The sequence below is a fragment of the Barbus barbus genome (assembly GCF_936440315.1).
Source record: "Barbus barbus genome assembly, chromosome: 49".
NCBI lineage: Eukaryota > Metazoa > Chordata > Actinopteri > Cypriniformes > Cyprinidae > Barbus > Barbus barbus.
In genome coordinates this window covers 14630539-14649938 of record NC_136727.1, presented here as the reverse complement: position 1 = coordinate 14649938, position 19400 = coordinate 14630539, and the positions used below count along the sequence as shown (strand labels likewise).

The window sequence follows — 19400 nt, the reverse complement described above, 5'->3', positions numbered from 1 at the left end:
TCGTATCGTATGTACTCCGAGACATCAGATGGCGATATTGAGCCCCATACTTCAACATTCAGCAGAAGAAAACGCTGTTTTCATGCAGTTTGTGGAGTAGTTCTGGGCTTGTCGTAGTTTTACCGCTTTAAATGTCCGTATTATCAATACACAACATTATGTATATATTTAGTATGTATCTGAAGCTGTGGTAATAGTTATGGCTTTTCCGCAGCCGCGTCCTCAAGTGCCTCAGTTGCCGCAGCATCTTTTGCGGACCGTAGAGTGTCAACAGGGCGCTGTGAGAGCTGTGCGCTTCAATGGTAAGGCCATATTATTATCCACATTACATGGTCTATATGAATTGTTGGCCATATTATTATTATTAAAAGATATGGTTATTGGTTGGTTTCATGGACACCTTTACACCAACAGTATAAAACTGTACAAATGTTCAGCCTAAAAGAGTATTTGGCATCAAAATAATATTAATAATTTTTAAAAATCCCTCTCTGGTAATCACGAAGGATACGTGACTAGCGCTGAGAAAAGATGCTGCTGTGCATTGTGAAACTGAGGGAAACTTTAAGCAGACCTTTACTGAATAATGAGCTGGTTCTTGTTTCTATATATTGCATGTTCCTCCAGCTGGTTCTTGTTTCTATATATTGCATGTTCCTCCAGCTGGTTCTTGTTTCTATATAATGCATGTTCTTCCAGCTGATGGGAATTATGTGCTGACCTGCGGCAGTGATAAATCTCTGAAGCTGTGGAGTGCGAGTCGTGGGACTCTGCTCAAGACTTACACCGGTCACGGATATGAAGTGCTGGACGTGGACAGGTATGTATGTCTGCGTTACATTAGGTAACACTTTATTTAGACATACTAACAGTAACTTTGCAGCTACATGTCAACTAGCAGCCTTTAGAGTATTAGTAAACTCTCTGCTTAAGATCTTCTAACACTTTACCTTGATGGGCCAACAACATACAAGAAACTTTGCAAGTATATGTCAACTTGTTCGACTAAACCTAACAGTCAATAGAACCCTGCCCAAAACACAATAGAAAATGTAATGGATTTAATGGTTATAATGGGAATTGCATTGGTTTTAATGGAAACTATAATGGTGTCTACTGGTATGTGATGGATTCTATTGGTCGGATGTTAAATCCTATTGGAAAAATGCCCAAAACACACTACAAAAAGGAATTTTGTAATGGTTTTACTGGAACAAGCTAATGGTTTATAATATTTTAATGGAAACCATTGGAATTTCTGTGATGGTTTCTATTGGGCTTCTATTTTTTATTTTTTTTAGCAGGGTTCGTAGACGTAGTTGCAAATTAATGAGAATTAGTTGACACATAGCTGCAAAGTTACTTAGTAGAATGTTTAAAGTGGACTAAAGTGTAAACTTACATTATATTTAAAATCTCATCGCTTTCATGTTTGGTTTGCGTTAATTTCACTTACTTTTCGCAGTTCTTATGACAACAGTCAGCTGTGCTCCTGCAGTTCGGATAAAACCGTCATCCTCTGGGATGTGGCATCTGGTCAGGTGACGCGCAAACTTCGCGGGCACGCTGGGGTGAGACGGTTACTGTTGCAATTTCCTGCCACAATATCATACTGGGATGGGCGATACATCTTATTTTGTTTTAGACATTATACCGATACGTTTGAAGGCCAGTATCGTCAATACCGATACATTGATCCTTCTAAACTGAACTTTTTTAAATTATGAAATGTATTAATTTATTAAATTACTAAGATTAAAATGGGTAATGATACCCACTTACCTTTATATTCGAAACCCATTTTAACATTCATAACATTTTAACGCCTTAATTGCAACTTAGTAGGTTATATTTTTGTTTATACATGGTTAAAATATGCTTACTGTAGTGGTAACAATGGAAATCTACAAATACTATAGTTGAACTAATCACTACAACCATGGTTCATTTCATAAGAGACTACCAGTGATAGGCTGTTGCATGCATAAAATGCAACCTTTTTTATTCTGACAGTGTATGATTTATATTAACATTACAGAATTGAACATGATCAATATGAACTTTTAACAATCAATTTAATTGCACAAACTATGTAGGCAACCATTTCAATTAGTTTATTGTGAAAAAAACTGCATTCAGATGCGCAGGAAAATAGTTCTATCCTACACAATTATTAAAATAGGTTATTCGTCCAATTTAATGCATGTTGTATGCATACATTTTTTGCTAAATAAAGAAAATTACTGGTAAATAAACCACACCTTATTATCGATATTTTTTTATTTGAGTATCGATACTTTCAGTACTCCCATTAGTCTCATCGATATATCAATACTTCAGGATCGATACGGCCATCCTTATATCTTACTGCATTTATTATTTGCTTTTGCTGAGACAAGTCTCACTATTGTAGTATTAAATAAATATAATACATTTTATATAGGTGATTTGTTCACTAAAATTGTCTTATCTTACACTTGTTCCCTAGAAAGTAAACTGTGTGCAGTTTAATGAGGAGGCTACTGTGATGCTGTCAGGTGAGTCAGACTTGACTTTAATCATAAATGCTATGGAAATAACAACAGTCGAATCCCAATCTCACTATTTCTTTATTTCAGGCTCCATTGATGGGACCGTACGGTGTTGGGACACTAGATCCAGGCGAATGGAGCCGATCCAGATCCTGGACGAGGCTCGAGATGGGATCAGCAGCCTGAAAGTTTCAGAGCATGAGCTTTTGACTGGGTCAGAACCAAACTAAGGATATGATGTTAGAGAGTAATCTGAGGTTTGGATTTACAGAAGTGACTGTAGTTTGTTGTGCTGTATATCAGGTCTGTGGATGGAAGAGTGAGGCGATATGACCTACGAATGGGGCAGCTTAATGTCGATTTCATTGGGAGTGAGTTATATCACACACATGAGGGAATGAGAACATGCTTTTTGTACTGTGTGATGTCTAACACTCCTGTGGTGTGCTTCACAGGTCCCATCACTTGTGTGTGTTTCAGTCGGGACGGTCAATGCACACTTAGCTCTAGTTTGGACTCCACAGTGCGCCTACTGGACAAAAGCTCAGGGGAGATGCTGGGAGAGTATGTGCAATGCAGATCAAACTACTACATAAATACAGTAAAACTCGATTTAAAACTAGCAATGCTAGTTGCTACAAGTCAAGAGTAGGGAGAACCTTGAGTGCTATTTAAAAGCAAAAAGAAATAAATCAATAAACGAGTTAATTCGAAACAAAAAATGGAAATAGAGACATCACTTTGACAATTAACAAATAAATATGCACATTTAAAATGCTTAAACGTGAAGTTGAATGTAACAGTTGAATAAATGAATAGCTTTTTAATTTGACATGATTTAATTTTAAAATTAAAAAGCATGGTTAAATGTAACAAAATGACTTTTCAAAATTACAAATAAATATGCATCTTCAATATCGGAGTAAAATAAATTAAATCACTTTTAAAAAGAACAAATAAATATGCATAAAACTGTTTATTTAATTCATGTTTAAAAGCATTGTTAAACAACAATAAAATTAATAAATCATTTTTAAAATGAATAGTTAATGACAGTAAATTTAATAATTTTTCAAATGGACAAATTTTTATTCAAAACTATTTGAATTGTAGTTAAACATGACAGAAAAATAAATTAAATCACTTTTTAAATGGAAAAATAAAGAGACGTTTAAAATTGTTTATTTAATTTATAAATGCAATTAAACATGAGTTAAATAAATATCATATTTCAAGTTAACAACATGCATATTTTCAAAAGTGTGGTTAAACGTAACTGTAAAATAAATTCATATTTCAAAATGTAAAAATAAATACATTTCTAAAACAGTTTGTTAAAAATATTAGTTAAATGGAACAATAAAATAATATACTACATTAATGTATTATTTCCAGTCCTCTATACAATTGCCATTTCAATTTTCATTTTATAATGTGTGTGTCTATGGTGTGCATTCACAGGTTCTCCGGTCATGTCAATAAAGGCTATAAGCTTGACTGCTGTCTGTCTGATAAAGACACATACGTTCTGAGCTGTTCAGAAGATGGCCATGTTTACTTCTGGGATCTGGTGGAGGTGGGCAGAATAAGTCACATGACCCACAGAAAAAAAAATACTATGATAAAATGTTAAATGAGCAATAAAGTTGCCATTCTTTAATCTCTGCTTGTAGGGCTCCCTGACTTTAAAGATGCCTGTTGGGAAAGCTGTCGTCCAATCACTGTCCTTCCACCCAACGGAGCCCCGCCTTTTGACTTCTATGGAGGGGTGTGTTCAGGTGTGGGGGGCGGAGCCAGAGGATGCAGCTGTGGAAGACAGCGGAGTATGAACAGGACTCATATAAGTGTGAATCACTGTTTTGTATCAGTTGGATTGTTACTCATATTTTGTATGTAATAAAATATTTTTTTTATTGCATATAGTTTTTTTTTTTTTTTTAACATCTTAATAGCTATTGCTTAGTTTATGTTGGCTTATTTCCTAGTTCATTATTATAATTGAGTGTAGTTAGTTAACTTTTGTATATTTAATAATAACTATACATATTCACAAGAAGAAAAATAAAGATTAATAATTTATTGGGTAGTAAAAATGTTTTTCAAATAAATAAATAATTTATAAACATAAATATCTTCCATTATTGGTTTGGATGGACAATTCATCGGATCAATCTTGACTCAGATTCAGCCACCTAAACACATCATTGTGTTGTCATTAACCAAAACTGAACGTTTTGACATTCTCAAACACAATAGTAGCCAATGTCATCAAAGAAAGCAAAATATACATATTGATACATTTCAATACATATTATTACTTCCTGAATTAATGTACCTTAATCAGCCCTTATTTTACTTCAAGGCAGTCTCTAAATCAACAGACAGTCTTTATGAAGCCAGATTTCGACTGGCCACCCTCGTCTCTACCCCATACAGACACATGCAGCGGCAGAGAGTTTCTCAACTTTGTGCCAGCGATGGTGGTTGTCGAGAAAGGCTATGTCTTCATGGTGTGTGGGGCGACAGCATGGCTGATGGTGCCAATGGCCGGTGTATTGAAGGACGCCGCTTTGCAAGAGGTTGGTGAGTGTGAGGTCGTGGTTGGATGCGAGGCGAGGGCAGGTCCCACTGCAGTATTTAAACAGCACTGTCTCATCCGAGTCGTAGCCAAGACTGAGGTCTCGCACCTGCAGTAGGATGGAGTGCAAAGCGCATGGGGACTCAGCGCTGCGGGGCAACCGAATCACCCTTTCCAACTGCCTCCCTGAACCCTCCTTCTCCTCACCATCACCTCCTCTTCGTTCTTCACCACGGAGGTCTTTGTCTATAAAAGAATAAGCAAAAAATAAATACAATTTTGCATTCTCTGTGCAAAATAATGTTGTGAAAGGTTGGCAGAACATTGATACATGGTTGCTTACTGGCTCAAATCATGAGTCTTCATTTAAGTGTTTTTATTGAATTTTTTGGTAGAAATTCTCGCCAGTTTTATCGTCTGCCATGCAAAAATCATCTGATAACTTAGAAAAGTAGAAGCACAACTTTTTCCAGCAGTCACATGATTTGAGGTATTTAAATTAGTAGCATTCAAGAAGATATTCTGAAGAATATTTATCTGCTTTTGCCCATACAATGGAAGTCAATTGAGTCCAATATTGTTAGGACCCTAATGACTTCCGTTGTACGGGCAAAAAAACCTGCCGAAACATTTTTCAAAATATTTTTTTGGAGTTCTACACAAGAAAAAAAGACAGATTTGAAATGTCAACAGTGACCCTATAACAAATCTACAAATATTTAGTTGCCCTCTCCCCAAATGTCATGACCCCCAGTCTTACCCAGTAGTGTTCTAAGCCAGTGTCCTTCTCCAGCTTGAACGCAAAAGAGCAGAACGGTGATCTTCAGTAATGAACGCATTATTCTTCTTTTCTTTGCCTAGTTTTTCTTCTTCAGGATGGGAGCGCAGGTGATGCTAAGATGCGCCAGAGTCACCGTCTCTTTTATAGCCATCTAAGCGGGTCAGAGCTGTCGGGGCGGAGGGGATGATGGGGTGCAGCCAGGACGGGAGGGAGGCGGAATAACCCTTCCACTCCCAGTCTCTCACCTGGTCTCATGGCTATGATTGGAGGCAACTTTATATAATTTTTGGGAAGTCCACTGGTATTTCTCCAAGTCTTGAGGGGCTGAGAGTATGGAAAATGGGGGTAAATTGCTTAAAGCTGTGGGACGTCTGACAAGGGTAGTCATCTTGGAGGTTGAGCCGATTAAGCACATTGAATCAGCATTTTTTTACACACATTTTATACAATAGGATGAACACCGAAAAGCAAGGGTTAACTGCATGAAGGATGGAAGGTCCATAATTAAAAAGAACTAAATAGATGACAGAAGTTATTTGAATGGAACTTCCAGGAATAATGGCTGTCTTCAGATACATAAATTTGGGGATTTTATTATAATGTGATTTTTTTTCACTATCTACATTCCTTATTTAACTATGAAGACATGAATCCTGCAGCACTGGAGGAATAAGTGAATGCGCATGGCTTGCATTGATAGCTCATCTTAGCGGTCTTGTGCTATTTGAGTGAAGGGTTTTATACAGCAGACCCCAAATGTATTTGGACATTTAAATAACACTTAACCGTTCATTGCATTAGGTAGCAAAATATCAAACCAATCTGTGTTTACAAACAACAGTTACTTACAGTTACAAAATTAACTTAGTTACTTTCAAACAACTGGACCCATGGTGATATTTAGTGGATGTATGAATATGGAGTTTTTTTTTTTTTTTTGCCAGAACCAATTCATCTTCTTTTTGTGAATTATATTACTTTAAAAGTCTGTCTGTATTTTCCTTTTTTAAAAGTGGGGTTAGGTTGGATATTTTGGCTTTAATGTTTCTTACTCAATAGCATTCAAACATTTTTGTGTCTCTCAAGTGTCCAAGTACTTTTTGGGGCCACTGTATGCAAGAGGATCTTTCAATTTTAAAATATAAAGGGTGCATTTATTTAAAACAAATAATGTCTCTTGGTGTTGATAAACTGCATAATGGCATCTGAAGCTAAATTAATATAGACCCTCAAAAAGATAACAGGGTTGACAGTTTTACAGTTTCAGTAAGACATTACTTAATAAACATTACTTGCATGTTAGGCATTGTTTGCTAAACACTATAATACTCCAGGGTTCTTAATAGGAGAATTCAATACTGACATAAAATAAATTTTTCATTTTTAGTAATCCTTTACTATTTCAAATCATGGTAACAGGGTTGACATTCCACATTTGTCTTCTAGTAGTAAAACAGGAGGCTTTGCAGTGTTTACTTCCTGAAAGTATGGCGATTTCATTTTGAAAGAATTCTTGTAATAAAAGGTTATTATTGTAATAGGGTTGACAGTTTTATTCCTAACCACAATGAAACTCTAGGGTTCTAGTAGGAGAATTTAATACTGGCAAAACTGAAATCTTTTATTTTTTGTAAGCATTTGCTATTTAAAAATATGCTAACAGGGTTGACATTTTAAGCTTGTCCCCTATTAAAAACAGGAGACATTTATATAACATTATTTTACATATTGCAATTTTAACAGAATTGTTGTAATAAAAGGAGTTAGGACGGTAACTGGGTTGACAAATTTGATATATTTTCTAACTGAATTCCACCATTTGTATATTTTCTTTCTTTACTGTAATTGTTTTACTGCTCAAAACACTAATGCAACCTTAACTACCCAGTGGGCATATTTTATTGAAAGTTTATAAGTATAAAAAGACAAATTAACAAGGCTTTACTAGAAAGCCAGGCCTTTCATTTCCTTCAGGTATAATGTAATGCAAAATATAGTTTGGCTTTATAAAATATTCCCAAATCTTTCAGGCCAATGCCCATTCTTCTTCAATGCAGTTATTTTCAAGAAGAATACTTAAGAGCTGGGATTGTGTGCCGTTTAAATGTTTTCCAGTCAGACATCCATCAGTATTAAAATATGATCAATGGAAAAGGATTTCAGCCAATTGTCAGGCAGTTAAAACCTGACACAGGACCATAAAACAGTCTACTTTAAGGGAAACTTACATAGCAATCTCTTCTCAGCTAGAGTCTGTCTTTATTTATAACTTTTAACTCATCCATCATGACAAAGATTACTGTTAGATCAGTTTCCACTGGTGCTGCTGCCATGCTGTTGGCTCAAAGCTCCTTACAAGCTTGTTAAAACGAGATGTCTTCATCCAGACCAGAGTAAAGTTAGGGTGTCTGTCCCCAGGTAGAAAGAGTGAATTAAATCCATAAGAGGGAATGGATTTGGAACGGACTAGCTATTTGTCTCGCCAGCGAAATAAAAGTATAATTAATTTCTTTTTGATACCGTTTATTATTCATTCCGTACTCCTGTTTGTCCTCCCATAGATATGTATGATTCAGTCCTTGCATGAAGCTGGAAAAGATGATGATGATGATGAAGTGAAAGTAAGAAGGATCTAGATTTTTAATAATTGGGGTACAACATTTAGCCTGAAAAAATGGACCCGAAAAAAAACTTTTTTCATTTTAATTTTAGCACAAATTAAAGAAAGAAAATTATTTTTTTTTAACTATGGAAACAGGGTTGAACTTTACAAATGCAATCAACACTACCATTTGTATAAAAATTGGATTGATTTTTACTTCTTATCCTGTCTAAATTATGTCACTGCTGGGATGTCACAGTTTTAAAGACTATTTTTGTAATGAGAGAAATAAAAATGCAGTAACAGATTGGAATGCAAAAGATGAAATGTTTTTTTTTTTGATAATTAAAATTATTTAAAAATTAAACCATTCAATGTAATTTAGCATTATACAAAAATATTTTTTTTAACAATTTAATAATTTTAGTTTCACAATAATTCCATAGAAATTTGTAACTACTTTACATTTTGGCGAATTAGTGGTTAAATTGTTTGAATTCATTCATATGGTTTTTTACAATCTGTTTACGCCCCGACTGACTTATGTTCAATGACCTTCATGCTTACACTTTTTCTAAATTTGAATATATCAGCACCTCATAAAACAGTTTTCTAGATTTGATTGGACCTCACCAATTTTGAGAGGGGGTGTGGTAGTGGCAGGGAATACAGACATCTGATGTATTTAAAAGTAGCTATTTTTCTTGTTAAGCTAATTTTCCCAACCATATCTAGTTTTCACGAAAAACATGGTATTCGGGCATCAAAGTGTATCATATTTTTGGAAGTACAGTGGAGGATACGGCAACCCCTCTGGCATGTCCTGGCAGAGAATCTGAGGCCGTCTGAGTAAGGCAGGAATCTCATATCAAAGTCACAGAGTGGAAAAACAGTCTTACTCACACACTGTAAAACACACGGTGACATGGAAGGGAGGTGTGGACTCACGGATGGAAAGAGGGGAAAAGAGCTTTGTCTGTCTGGTACAAATCACAAGAGCTCACCTATGCATGCACTCGTGGATTTAGTCTTTAAAAAAGTTCATAGTCTCACCATTCCTCATATTTTGTCTTCTGATAAGAAAATTCTTAGGGCAAGATGGCTGCAAAACAACACATATTAATGAAAAGCGTTATATAGATAACTAAAACTATTAAATACATGAAATTAAATTGAAACCATAAAAACAAACTTTCATTATGCAACTTGAAATTGAATAAATGTTAACTAAAATAAAGTATTTTTTTTCCAGCTAGTTGTCAAGGCAATATTTCTCATTTTAAATAAATAATAACTAAAATAGTTAGCTAAAATAACAAAAATTTAAATAAAAATTCATAAAAACCATATAAACTTCAAAAAACGACAACAAAATCACTAAAACTTTTAAATGATCTCAATGATACTAAACTAACACTGTTAATGAATTACAATAGATCTACACAAACCAATGAGGGTTTTAAATTAGTCTAAGTTTAAATTATTACAGTAAACTGTCATTTGCAACATTAATTTTAGAAGCATACTACAAATATGTGTGGAAAAAAATCATTATGACATAATATCAAAATGGTTTATGATTATGTGACACTTATTCGTGGCATTTTCACATCTTAAGATTGACAGTACACTAAAAAAATCCTGGCAAAAGTAATGTTTCATTTAGTCTTTAGACTGCCTATGTATACAAAAATTAATGAATGCTCAATTCAAACCAAAGCAAATATATTTGTTTTGCCATTTACCAAACTGATGTTCTGAATGTTCATACGTCTAAATAATGTAATGAAATACCTCGCTTTTATTCTGAATTCATACTATATACATTACTCAAATCAATCTGATGGAAATGTGGCATACAACTAAAAAGTGTTAATCATAAAAATAGACTGAAATATTTGTTTAACTGAAGGTTATATGTGAAAAAAAGAAGAAATTTTACACAAAAGTTAATTCAGAATCGAAATAATTAAATATTAATTAAAAAAATTAGTTTTTTAGTAATTTTATAAAATATATTAGCAAAATCTGCATTTAAAACCACACATTTTCTCAAATGCACCTGGGGATTTACAAACACTTGGTTCCTCAGATACATTTTTACAAATGTGCATCTGTTCAGGACAGGTTTGTTCGGGGTCATTCCTCAGGGGTGTTTAAGGTATGGATGACCTTACCGGAGCTGTGTTGCATTCCGACTCCAGCGGGTCTCCCGTCCGGCCCATATAGGGCTCGTCTGCTCCGGGCAGGAATGCAAGAGCAGCGTTCCAGTGTTAGGAAGCATTCTGTGGGAATTAGTGGGGAATCTCAAACTCGCCAGGCGAGGGCTGTTTATGCTGTAAATCTGACCAGTGCACTAGAAGCTCCTGCCTCTTCCATCACTCCTCATCCACTCACACCTTTCTCAACATCCCTCCATCACACTGGACCAGCACTTACCTTTGTGTGTCTATGGTGGTTATATTCACTATATTCTCTTCTGACTGCTGTTATCAATTTTTTTTTTCTTTTTTTGGTTGAAAGTCATGAGAATACTATTGTGGAGTTTTCTTTTGCTTTTTGATCAAACAGTAATACACATCTATGTGTGGTACTCTCCCATTAACTGTTCTTGAAGTTTAACCCAACTATGACGACTTCCGCTGCTGAGGAACCCGGAAATTGTGAAAAAGGTCCATTGCGCCATTACAAATTAGTTCAACGCACACTCCAAATTGTTTTTGGTTTGTGAAAATGGTATTTAGTGAGCTGTTTGTCTCCTGTCATTATGTTTCCATGCCTGGATTGGAAAAAGCCTCACATGTCCAATTTTTTCTGTCCACCTGGCTACACATTCACAGAAGACAAACTCCAGAGATGTTCCGCTATCCCTCCCTGGCAGTGAAATCCCAGCTGGCAAACATGGCATGGTTAGTCTGTGTGAATGTGAGCCAGCAGACAACAGCATATTATTTACACCTCACGACTGACTCACACAGGAGTTTTCCATCCTACAGGGTTTCCCCGTCGTTCAGATATCTTATCTGCGTAATAATATTTCACTTTATAAGTTGTTATAAAGTACAAGTTACAAATTAAAGTAACCTGTCAGATGTGTTTGTGAAAGGTCGTCGTGTGTCCTCCGCTCAACAGGCGGCGCAGTTGACGCACCCGCACGTCTCTAGCGTGCGTAACGTGAGGTGACGAGGAAACGACGCTGTTTACGCAGGTGGTTGTTTGGTTAGTATCTTAACGCACGAAATTACTTCGTAATGTCCACATGTTTTGTATAATTATTAAGGTAAATAACACAAAGTATGCGCGTTGGTTGTTGTTTTGGTTCTATTTGACTGGTTTTGGTTATTTTTATACAGATATCGTATATCAGTTGATAATGCTATCATAATGATAGCTAACGCTACAGTTAATTTGCCTATATTTAGCGCGTTTTATAAAACGTTTTAATTTATGTACCGTTTAACAAGCTATGTCCATGATAAAACAATGTATTAAAATAGTATTTTTTGTTAAGTTAATGCAATATATGTGACCCTGGACCACAAAACCAGTCATGAGGGTCCATTGTTTTGCAGTTGAGATTTATACATAATTTATTCTTTACATTGATGTGTTGTTTGTTAGGATAGGACAATATTTGGCTGAGATACAACTATTTGAAAATCTGGAATCTGAGTGTGCAAAAAAAAATTGGTAAAAATTGCATTTAAAGTTGTCCAAATGAAGTCCTTAGCAATGCATATTACTAATCAAAAATTAAGTTTTGATATATTTACTGTAGGGAATTTACAAAATATCCTCATGGAAATGGTATTACTTAATTTCCTAATCATTTTTGGCATAAAAGAAAAATCTATAATTTTGCCCCATACAGTGTATTGTTGGCTATTGCTACAAATATACCTGTGCTACTTAAGACTGGTTTTGTGCTCCAGGGTCACAATATGTCATTTATAAGAATCTACATCATAAGTGTAATATTTTTTTCTCTGTCATGATTTTCCTGCAGCTGTACACTTATTGATATTAAAATCAACTGGAGCTGATCTTAAACCAGCAAGATGGTATGGATGTGTTAATCTGTAGTATTTACTAATAATTGTAATTAGCTTTTGTTTGTGTGGTTATTTTAATTTGAGCTTTAATAATTTTGTAATGTGCTTTTTTATTAGTTTTATTGTTTTAATATTTCTATATAGCTTTAATTTAAATGTGTAATTTTAATTAATTTAAAATTGTAATTTTTTATTATATTATTATATCATATTTATATTTTGCTTTATTTTAGCTTTGTTTCAATTATTGAAAAAAATAAAGTTAACAGTTTTAGTTAGCAATAACACTGGTCTTTTTATTTAAATAAATGATCATGTTAATGTTTGTTCTCTGTTTTAGGGTGAACGTAAAGGTGTGAACAAGTACTACCCTCCTGATTTTGATCCAGTCAAGGTGCGAATGACAAATACAATTTACTCGGTTCTGTCTTGCAAGACCATGTTACTGCATGTATATTAAAAATGTTCTTCCTGAAATTAATTTGTATCTTATGCTCTCATAACAGCATGGCTCCATCAACGGCTACTGGAAAACGCACCCGCTACGGGAGCGGGCCAGGAAACTGTCTCAGGGCATCCTCATCATCCGGTAATACACAATCGTTTACAATATTGGCAGTTCTGTCACTGTTTTTGATTCACATGTGCTGAAGGTCTGTGTTTTGTGTTTTCAGATTTGAGATGCCGTATAATATTTGGTGTGATGGATGCAAGAATCATATCGGCATGGGTACGACTTTGACGTTGTGCATAATACTGTACTACTCATACACTGCAAAAATGCTAAGAAAGTCTTAAATGGTACCTATTATGCCCCTTTTTACAAGATATAAATAAGTCTCTGATGTCCCCAGAGCGTATATGTGAAGTTTTAGCTCAATATACCCACAGATAAATTTTTACAGCTTGTCAAAATTGCCACTTTTAGGGTATGAGCCAAAACACACAGTTTTTGAGTATGTTGCTTTAAATGCAAATGAGCTGTTGCTCCCGGAGAAGAGGGCGGAGCTTCAAGAGCTCCAGCTCCGGCATTAGCAGTGCTAGCCTTTGCAAATAAACATTCCACTATTAATACAAGCCTGTTATCTTTACAGAAAACGTACTCTGTTTAAAAGTCAGTCATCTGATTATACTGTGCATAATAATTTTGCGTTTATGAATTACACAGACGGGGAGCACGGCGGGATAAAAATAACAACATAGCTGGTCTCAAGTCCCACTTCTGATTATGAGCTCGACATCTTCAAGCGATCGACTCACATTGCTTTCATATGCAACTTTTAACTACCACATTCCTATTCACAATCATTCTGGTAGCACTTGAAGGCAGCACCAGTGAAAACAGGCAGAGACAATGATAGCTTTAGCAATTAGCCTTACAGAGTGCCAAGAAGCTCTTTCAGAAAGGCAATTTGGAAAACAAACGCGTGATACTTACCTTGTCTGGAGCTGACGTTTGTGCACGAAGCGTTAGTATTAAAGGGGTCATATGATGTGATTTCAAGTTTTCCTTTCTCTTTGGAGTGTAACAAGCTGTTTGTGCATAGATAAGATCCCTGAAGTTGCAAAGACTAAAGTCTCAAAACCAAAGAGATATTCTTTATCAAAGTTAAGACTGCCACACCCCCCTAAAACGGCTCATTCAAACACGCCCCTTGATGTCAAGATGTGGAAATATTTGCGGAATGCCGCCCAAATGTTCACGCAAAGAAATAGGCCGTGGTTTCAGTAACCGCAGTAGTGCTGATGCAGCCATGTCAGGGAGACACTGTGTGTTTCTAGGCGAAAGCACTTATTTGGCCTTCTGAAAGTAGATGCATTTAGGAATCATTAAGTTTACTTACAACAGAACAGCACAACCCAGATGTTATCACAACACATTTTATGGACGACCGTTTCGTGAACCCTTTTCATGTGACTTTGCTATGACAATCTGGCGCTTCTGAATCAGCGACTGTATGTTTTGTTATTAGTTTAAGTATTTGCTATTGACTGTTCAAATGCAAGTGTGTGTGTGAGAGAGAGAGTCACACAATCGCAGCTTTTGTGCAAACACATACAAGCTTCATCACGGTGTCTGTCACGTGACTCTGTTCCACTTTCGAGCTTTAACTGATGGTAAAACTAAGGACATTATTTATTGTCTTTCTTTACTATAATTTTGAAAGCTGAAGCTCACGATTATGGAAAGGGGTGTTACATTTCCGACGCGGTTTGTGGTGCTCGGCCAATCATAATGCACCTGTGCCAGTTGGCCAATCAGAGCAGACTGCACTTGTCGGAAGGAGGGACTTTGTAGAAAACAAACGTTTGAGAGAGGCGGGGCATAGAGGAACTACAATAATGTACGGTATTTGAAAAATATCAACATTATGTTACACCAAATACACAAAATAATGATCTTTAAAAAAAGCATCATATGACCCCTTTAATTCTTAAACATATACGTTAGGGGACGTTGCTGATTTTTTCCGGGATATTTCCTTCGAAAATGAAATTGAACCACATTGTCCTCGGCTCTGATGGGGGGAGATTATGGCGACTCCTATGTTCATTAGTGCATCCCAAAATTCAACACTTGTAAAGCCTCTTTGGTGCTGATATGGTGTATAACTCCAGTAATGGCGGACCGCAGCTTCTCACTCAGGGCTCACTGTTTATGCTAATAGGGTAGAGAGCGTCACAAATGGGCGGGACTTTTTCCCCTCGGTGACATGCACAGAGGGAGAATCTGAAACAGCACGTTTGGAGAGACTGTTTATGATTTATTGGTTTTATACAAAAATGAGTTGGTGGATTTTTACCATTATAGGGGTTTGTTTTCATACACTGCGGCCACACAACTGTGTTCAAACACCTTATAAAAGGGATTTTTGCATAATAGGTCTCCTTTAAATCAAGAAGGATTTTCTAGATAAGTAAAAAATTGTTTTGTTTTCATTTTTTGCAGTGTACTATTTCTGCAGTATATAGCATGTAAAATGTACATGATTTGTCAGTTGTTTTCATGTGTATGTATTTAATTGTTCTGTCTTTAAAGGGGTTCGATACAATGCGGAAAAGACGAAAGTGGGCAATTACTACACAACTCCAATATACAGGTGATGTAGCATCCCAATCTCCTACATTTCAGATTCATGATCAGTTCATATATCGCAAGGCAGCATATTTTAACCTGTAGGTTTGTGTTCCACAGGTTCAGGATGAAGTGCCATCTGTGTGTGAACTACATAGAGATGCAGACAGACCCGGCCACCTGTGATTATGTCATCGTGAGTGGAGCGCAAAGGAAGGAAGAAAGATGGGACATGGCTGAGAATGAGCAGATACTCACTACTGGTGTGAAACTCATGTCAAAAAATCATATCTATCTATCTGTCTGTCTGTCTGTCTGTCTGTCTGTCTGTCATCATTTTGTCAATATTAATTTTGATATTTTCAATATTCTTTAAAATGTTTTAATATTTACAATATGAAGAAAACAACATTAATTCATTAAGTCATTAATTGCTGTTAATATGTGTGCTTTTTTCAACAGAGCACAGTGAGAAAGAGAAGCTGGAGACAGACGCAATGTATAAATTAGATCACGGAGGAAAAGATAAAGAAAAGCTACGTGCCGCCATCCCGTCTCTCACTGAGCTTCAAGAGCAGCAGTCCGGGTGGAAGAATGACTTTCAGTTTAACAGCGCCCTCCGCAGGAAGATCAGGGCGAGTTATATGTTTAGCCTAACTATGTCAGACTTCCTACTTCCGTTCAATTTCAGTTCACTTCTGTACTCAGTCTGATATAGCAAACCAGCTCCCAGATTATCTCCGGCTCCGCACCAGCCGTCCAACCAGCGAACAGAGGGCGGGCTGAGAGCCGTGACGTAGATGCTAAGTGCCGAATTTAAGATAGTAGTTTAGGTTAGGTAAATCTAAAACCACAGCGGACATGGAGACACGGGATGCTATTTGCTCTGTTGTGGAGAATATTCCCGGCATTTGCCAACTGAAGCCCGAACAAGAAAAGTGTTTGGTTCACATTTTGAATGGAGGTGATGTTGTGGCCCTACTCCCGACAGGTTTTGGGAAACGTTTAATTTTTCAACTGTTACTGATCATCAGCGAGAAACTGGGGAGTCTCTACTGTCAAATATTAGTTTAGATGAACTAATTGTACCGTGGATGCGTAGATTTACTTCACATAATCTGCAAAAGTCGTTCACAGCCATCTTCACTCTGGTATTTCGTTGGATGGTTTTGTTTTCGCCACATCCTTGTGTTTACAGCAGAAGTTCGGGCCGGCTGAGCCGGCACATAACATACATCATAACCAAATGTTATGTGATTGGCTTATGGGTACACCAGTGATTTTAAACTTCAGAGAAGCCCCCCAACGAGAAAGTAAACGCTTGCCAATTATGCCCTTCAAGACTCTGTCTACGAAGCAAAGTGAAGTAGCAGAGTTTGGTATTACCAGGCTATTATATGTTGTCCATCACAGTGGATTTGCATCCGTAATGAAAAGTTTGCATTTTAATCTATTTGTGGGCTGCAAATACAGACTGAGAAGAAAGTGATTGCTGAGGAGGAGGAGAAAGACAATGCAGTGCGAATGAGGACTGGTTTGTCGATCCCTTTGTTACCGGAAAGAGAAGAAGATAAGAAACTAGCTTCACTGCTGACCTTCCAGAGTCCAGACTGTGAGTTTGACCTATCTGTTTACCTTTTCATTTATTGATTGATTAACCTGCACCCATTTCAAGTGAAAATCAATCAATCAGTCATTTTATTAAATTGTATCTTTTAATTGTATTTTACTCTTTTATACTTTATTGATTTATAAAAAAATTTATACATCTGTTATTGCTTATAATTGACAAGCTGGATAAATCTTTTCTTCTTCCAGCATATGATGACAGACAGCAGTCGAAAAGGCTACAGATATCATCTCGTTCCTGGTTCAGTAGCCCGTCTTCAGCAGCAGGGGGAGCTGCTGGGAGCCTCTTGCAAAAGTTAGGCCAGCAGGGTCGAGGAGCAGCCATGGCTAAAGCACTCAGCTCTACGACACCCAGTTCGCACGTCCTGGTACGCAGGAAGTCAGAAAACAGCAAGACTAAAAGCGCCGATGTTCTGACCTCCAGCTCGTCCCCTGACACTAACCCAACAGCTATGGACACAAACCCCATGGATTTGCATTCTCCTCTCACAAATAACGTGAATTCAAGCACAGACACAAACACTCACAGCTGCACTACAAAGACACATAAAGGAAGCCCATCAGAGGAGGACAAAGGCTTTGACTTGTGTGCTGGAAAGTGTCTGGTTGCAGATTACAGTGACTCGGACTCGGGCAGTGAGGTCTAATATAAGTTATAAAATAGCTGTGATTCCTACGAATATCATATTATGGTAAACAATTAGCAATTATTTACCAAAAAAATAAATTCCTTCATATTGAGGAGTGTGTCAGGGTTTTCTTTTTCAACTTTAAAGCATTGAGCATTGAACTTGTTGGATTTACTCACTGCAAACGCATCCATAACGAAACCGTAACGCATCCATAATGCGAAATAACATTCATGCTAATATCCGCAATAGACCTTAGTCAGGTTAGTCCCATTATTAAATTTTTTGATGTAAAGGAAAAGGAGGAAGGATTGTAGGTGGGGTGAGTGAGTATACAGTGCTCTCTTCCACCAGGCATCCTCAAATCTGGCCCACGAGATCCACTTTCCTGCAGAGTTTAGCTGTAACCCTAATCAAACACACCTGAACATGCTAGTCCATGTCTTCAGGATCATTAGAAAATCACAGACAGGTGAGTTTGATCAGGGTTGGAGCTAAACTCTTAAGATTTGGTAAGATTTGAGGATAAATAAACCCTGGGACAAAAGGCATGTGACGTCATGTATTGTCATGTGACTTTTGCCGTCAGTTGTGTCACTTCACTGCCATTCACGTTTCCTCTCGAGTGGCCTCATGGGATAGTAAAGTGTCCATCAGATGCACACTCTGGAGTCGGAAAAAGCTATTCACATTGATAATGTACTAAAAACAAAACGTGTTTTTGCATTTTGTGTAAGTTCACGTATAGAAAACAACATTGTCAAAACAATCTCTGTTCACACGGATCTGCAATAATGACTAAAAACGCTGTATTATTCATGCCAGGCCAGTAGATGGTGGTCACTTTGTAAAGAAACACTGCGCACATGACGTCATCTATTTCTCACGTTTGTTTTGTAGTTCACTGAGGCGATAACGGTATCGTTTTCAAGAACTTGCACTTTGAAATTCATTTTCAAATGTTCGAAAAAGGTTGTTGTGAAAATTAAGAATCAGAATGAACTTTATTGGCCAAGTATGTTTACACATACGAGGAATTTGTTTTAGTGACAGAAGCTCCACAGAGCAACAGAAAGACAGTAACAGGACAGGACACAGATAATAAAAGAATAATACAAATATTCAAATAGGCAATGTACAAAGCAGCAAAAACACAATATATAATATAGACACAGTTGAAAACAGTGGCGTAAACGTGGGAAGTCGTAAGAGAGTCGGACTCATTATCCAAAGGTTGCGGGTTCGAGTCTCGGGTCGGCAGGAATTGTAGGTGGGGGGGGAGTGAATATCCAACACTCTCTTCACCCTCAATACCACCCTTGAGCAAGGCACCGAACCCCCAACTGCTCCCCGGGCACCGCAGCATAAATGGCTGCCCACTGTTCACGGTGTGTGTGTGCACTTTGGATGGGTTAAATGCAGAGCACGAATTCTGACCGTATGTCACGTCACTTTCACTTTTTCACTTTTGTAAACACCCCCTTTGACTCTAAATAACACACTCAGGAAGAGTACCTTCAAA

At 36.8% G+C, this 19400-nt stretch overlaps 2 protein-coding genes across 4 annotated transcripts; both read left to right on the top strand.

The window, feature by feature from the left end:
• Positions 1 to 46: 46 nt before the first annotated feature.
• On the top strand, positions 47 to 4449 carry wdr83 (WD repeat domain containing 83). Its single transcript, XM_079413000.1, has 9 exons — positions 47 to 302; positions 700 to 820; positions 1466 to 1571; positions 2489 to 2537; positions 2619 to 2745; positions 2835 to 2902; positions 2987 to 3095; positions 3993 to 4107; positions 4205 to 4449. Exons 1-9 carry the CDS (start codon positions 200 to 202, stop codon positions 4358 to 4360), a joined length of 954 nt encoding a protein of 317 aa, XP_079269126.1. The 5' UTR covers positions 47 to 199; the 3' UTR covers positions 4361 to 4449.
• Positions 4450 to 11622: 7173 nt separating this feature from the next.
• On the top strand, positions 11623 to 17991 carry LOC306867437 (putative splicing factor YJU2B). 3 transcript variants are annotated; one of them, XM_079413091.1, is made up of 10 exons: positions 11623 to 11700; positions 12499 to 12553; positions 12885 to 12938; positions 13051 to 13133; positions 13219 to 13274; positions 15585 to 15645; positions 15741 to 15883; positions 16083 to 16255; positions 17094 to 17232; positions 17439 to 17991. In XM_079413091.1, exons 2-10 carry the CDS (start codon positions 12551 to 12553, stop codon positions 17894 to 17896), a joined length of 1170 nt encoding a protein of 389 aa, XP_079269217.1. In that variant the 5' UTR covers positions 11623 to 11700; positions 12499 to 12550; the 3' UTR covers positions 17897 to 17991. The 3 variants fall into 3 exon arrangements, with proteins under 3 accessions (XP_079269217.1, XP_079269215.1, XP_079269216.1); XM_079413089.1 differs by having other exon boundaries at positions 11658 to 11711; XM_079413090.1 differs by having other exon boundaries at positions 11679 to 11772.
• Positions 17992 to 19400: the final 1409 nt, after the last annotated feature.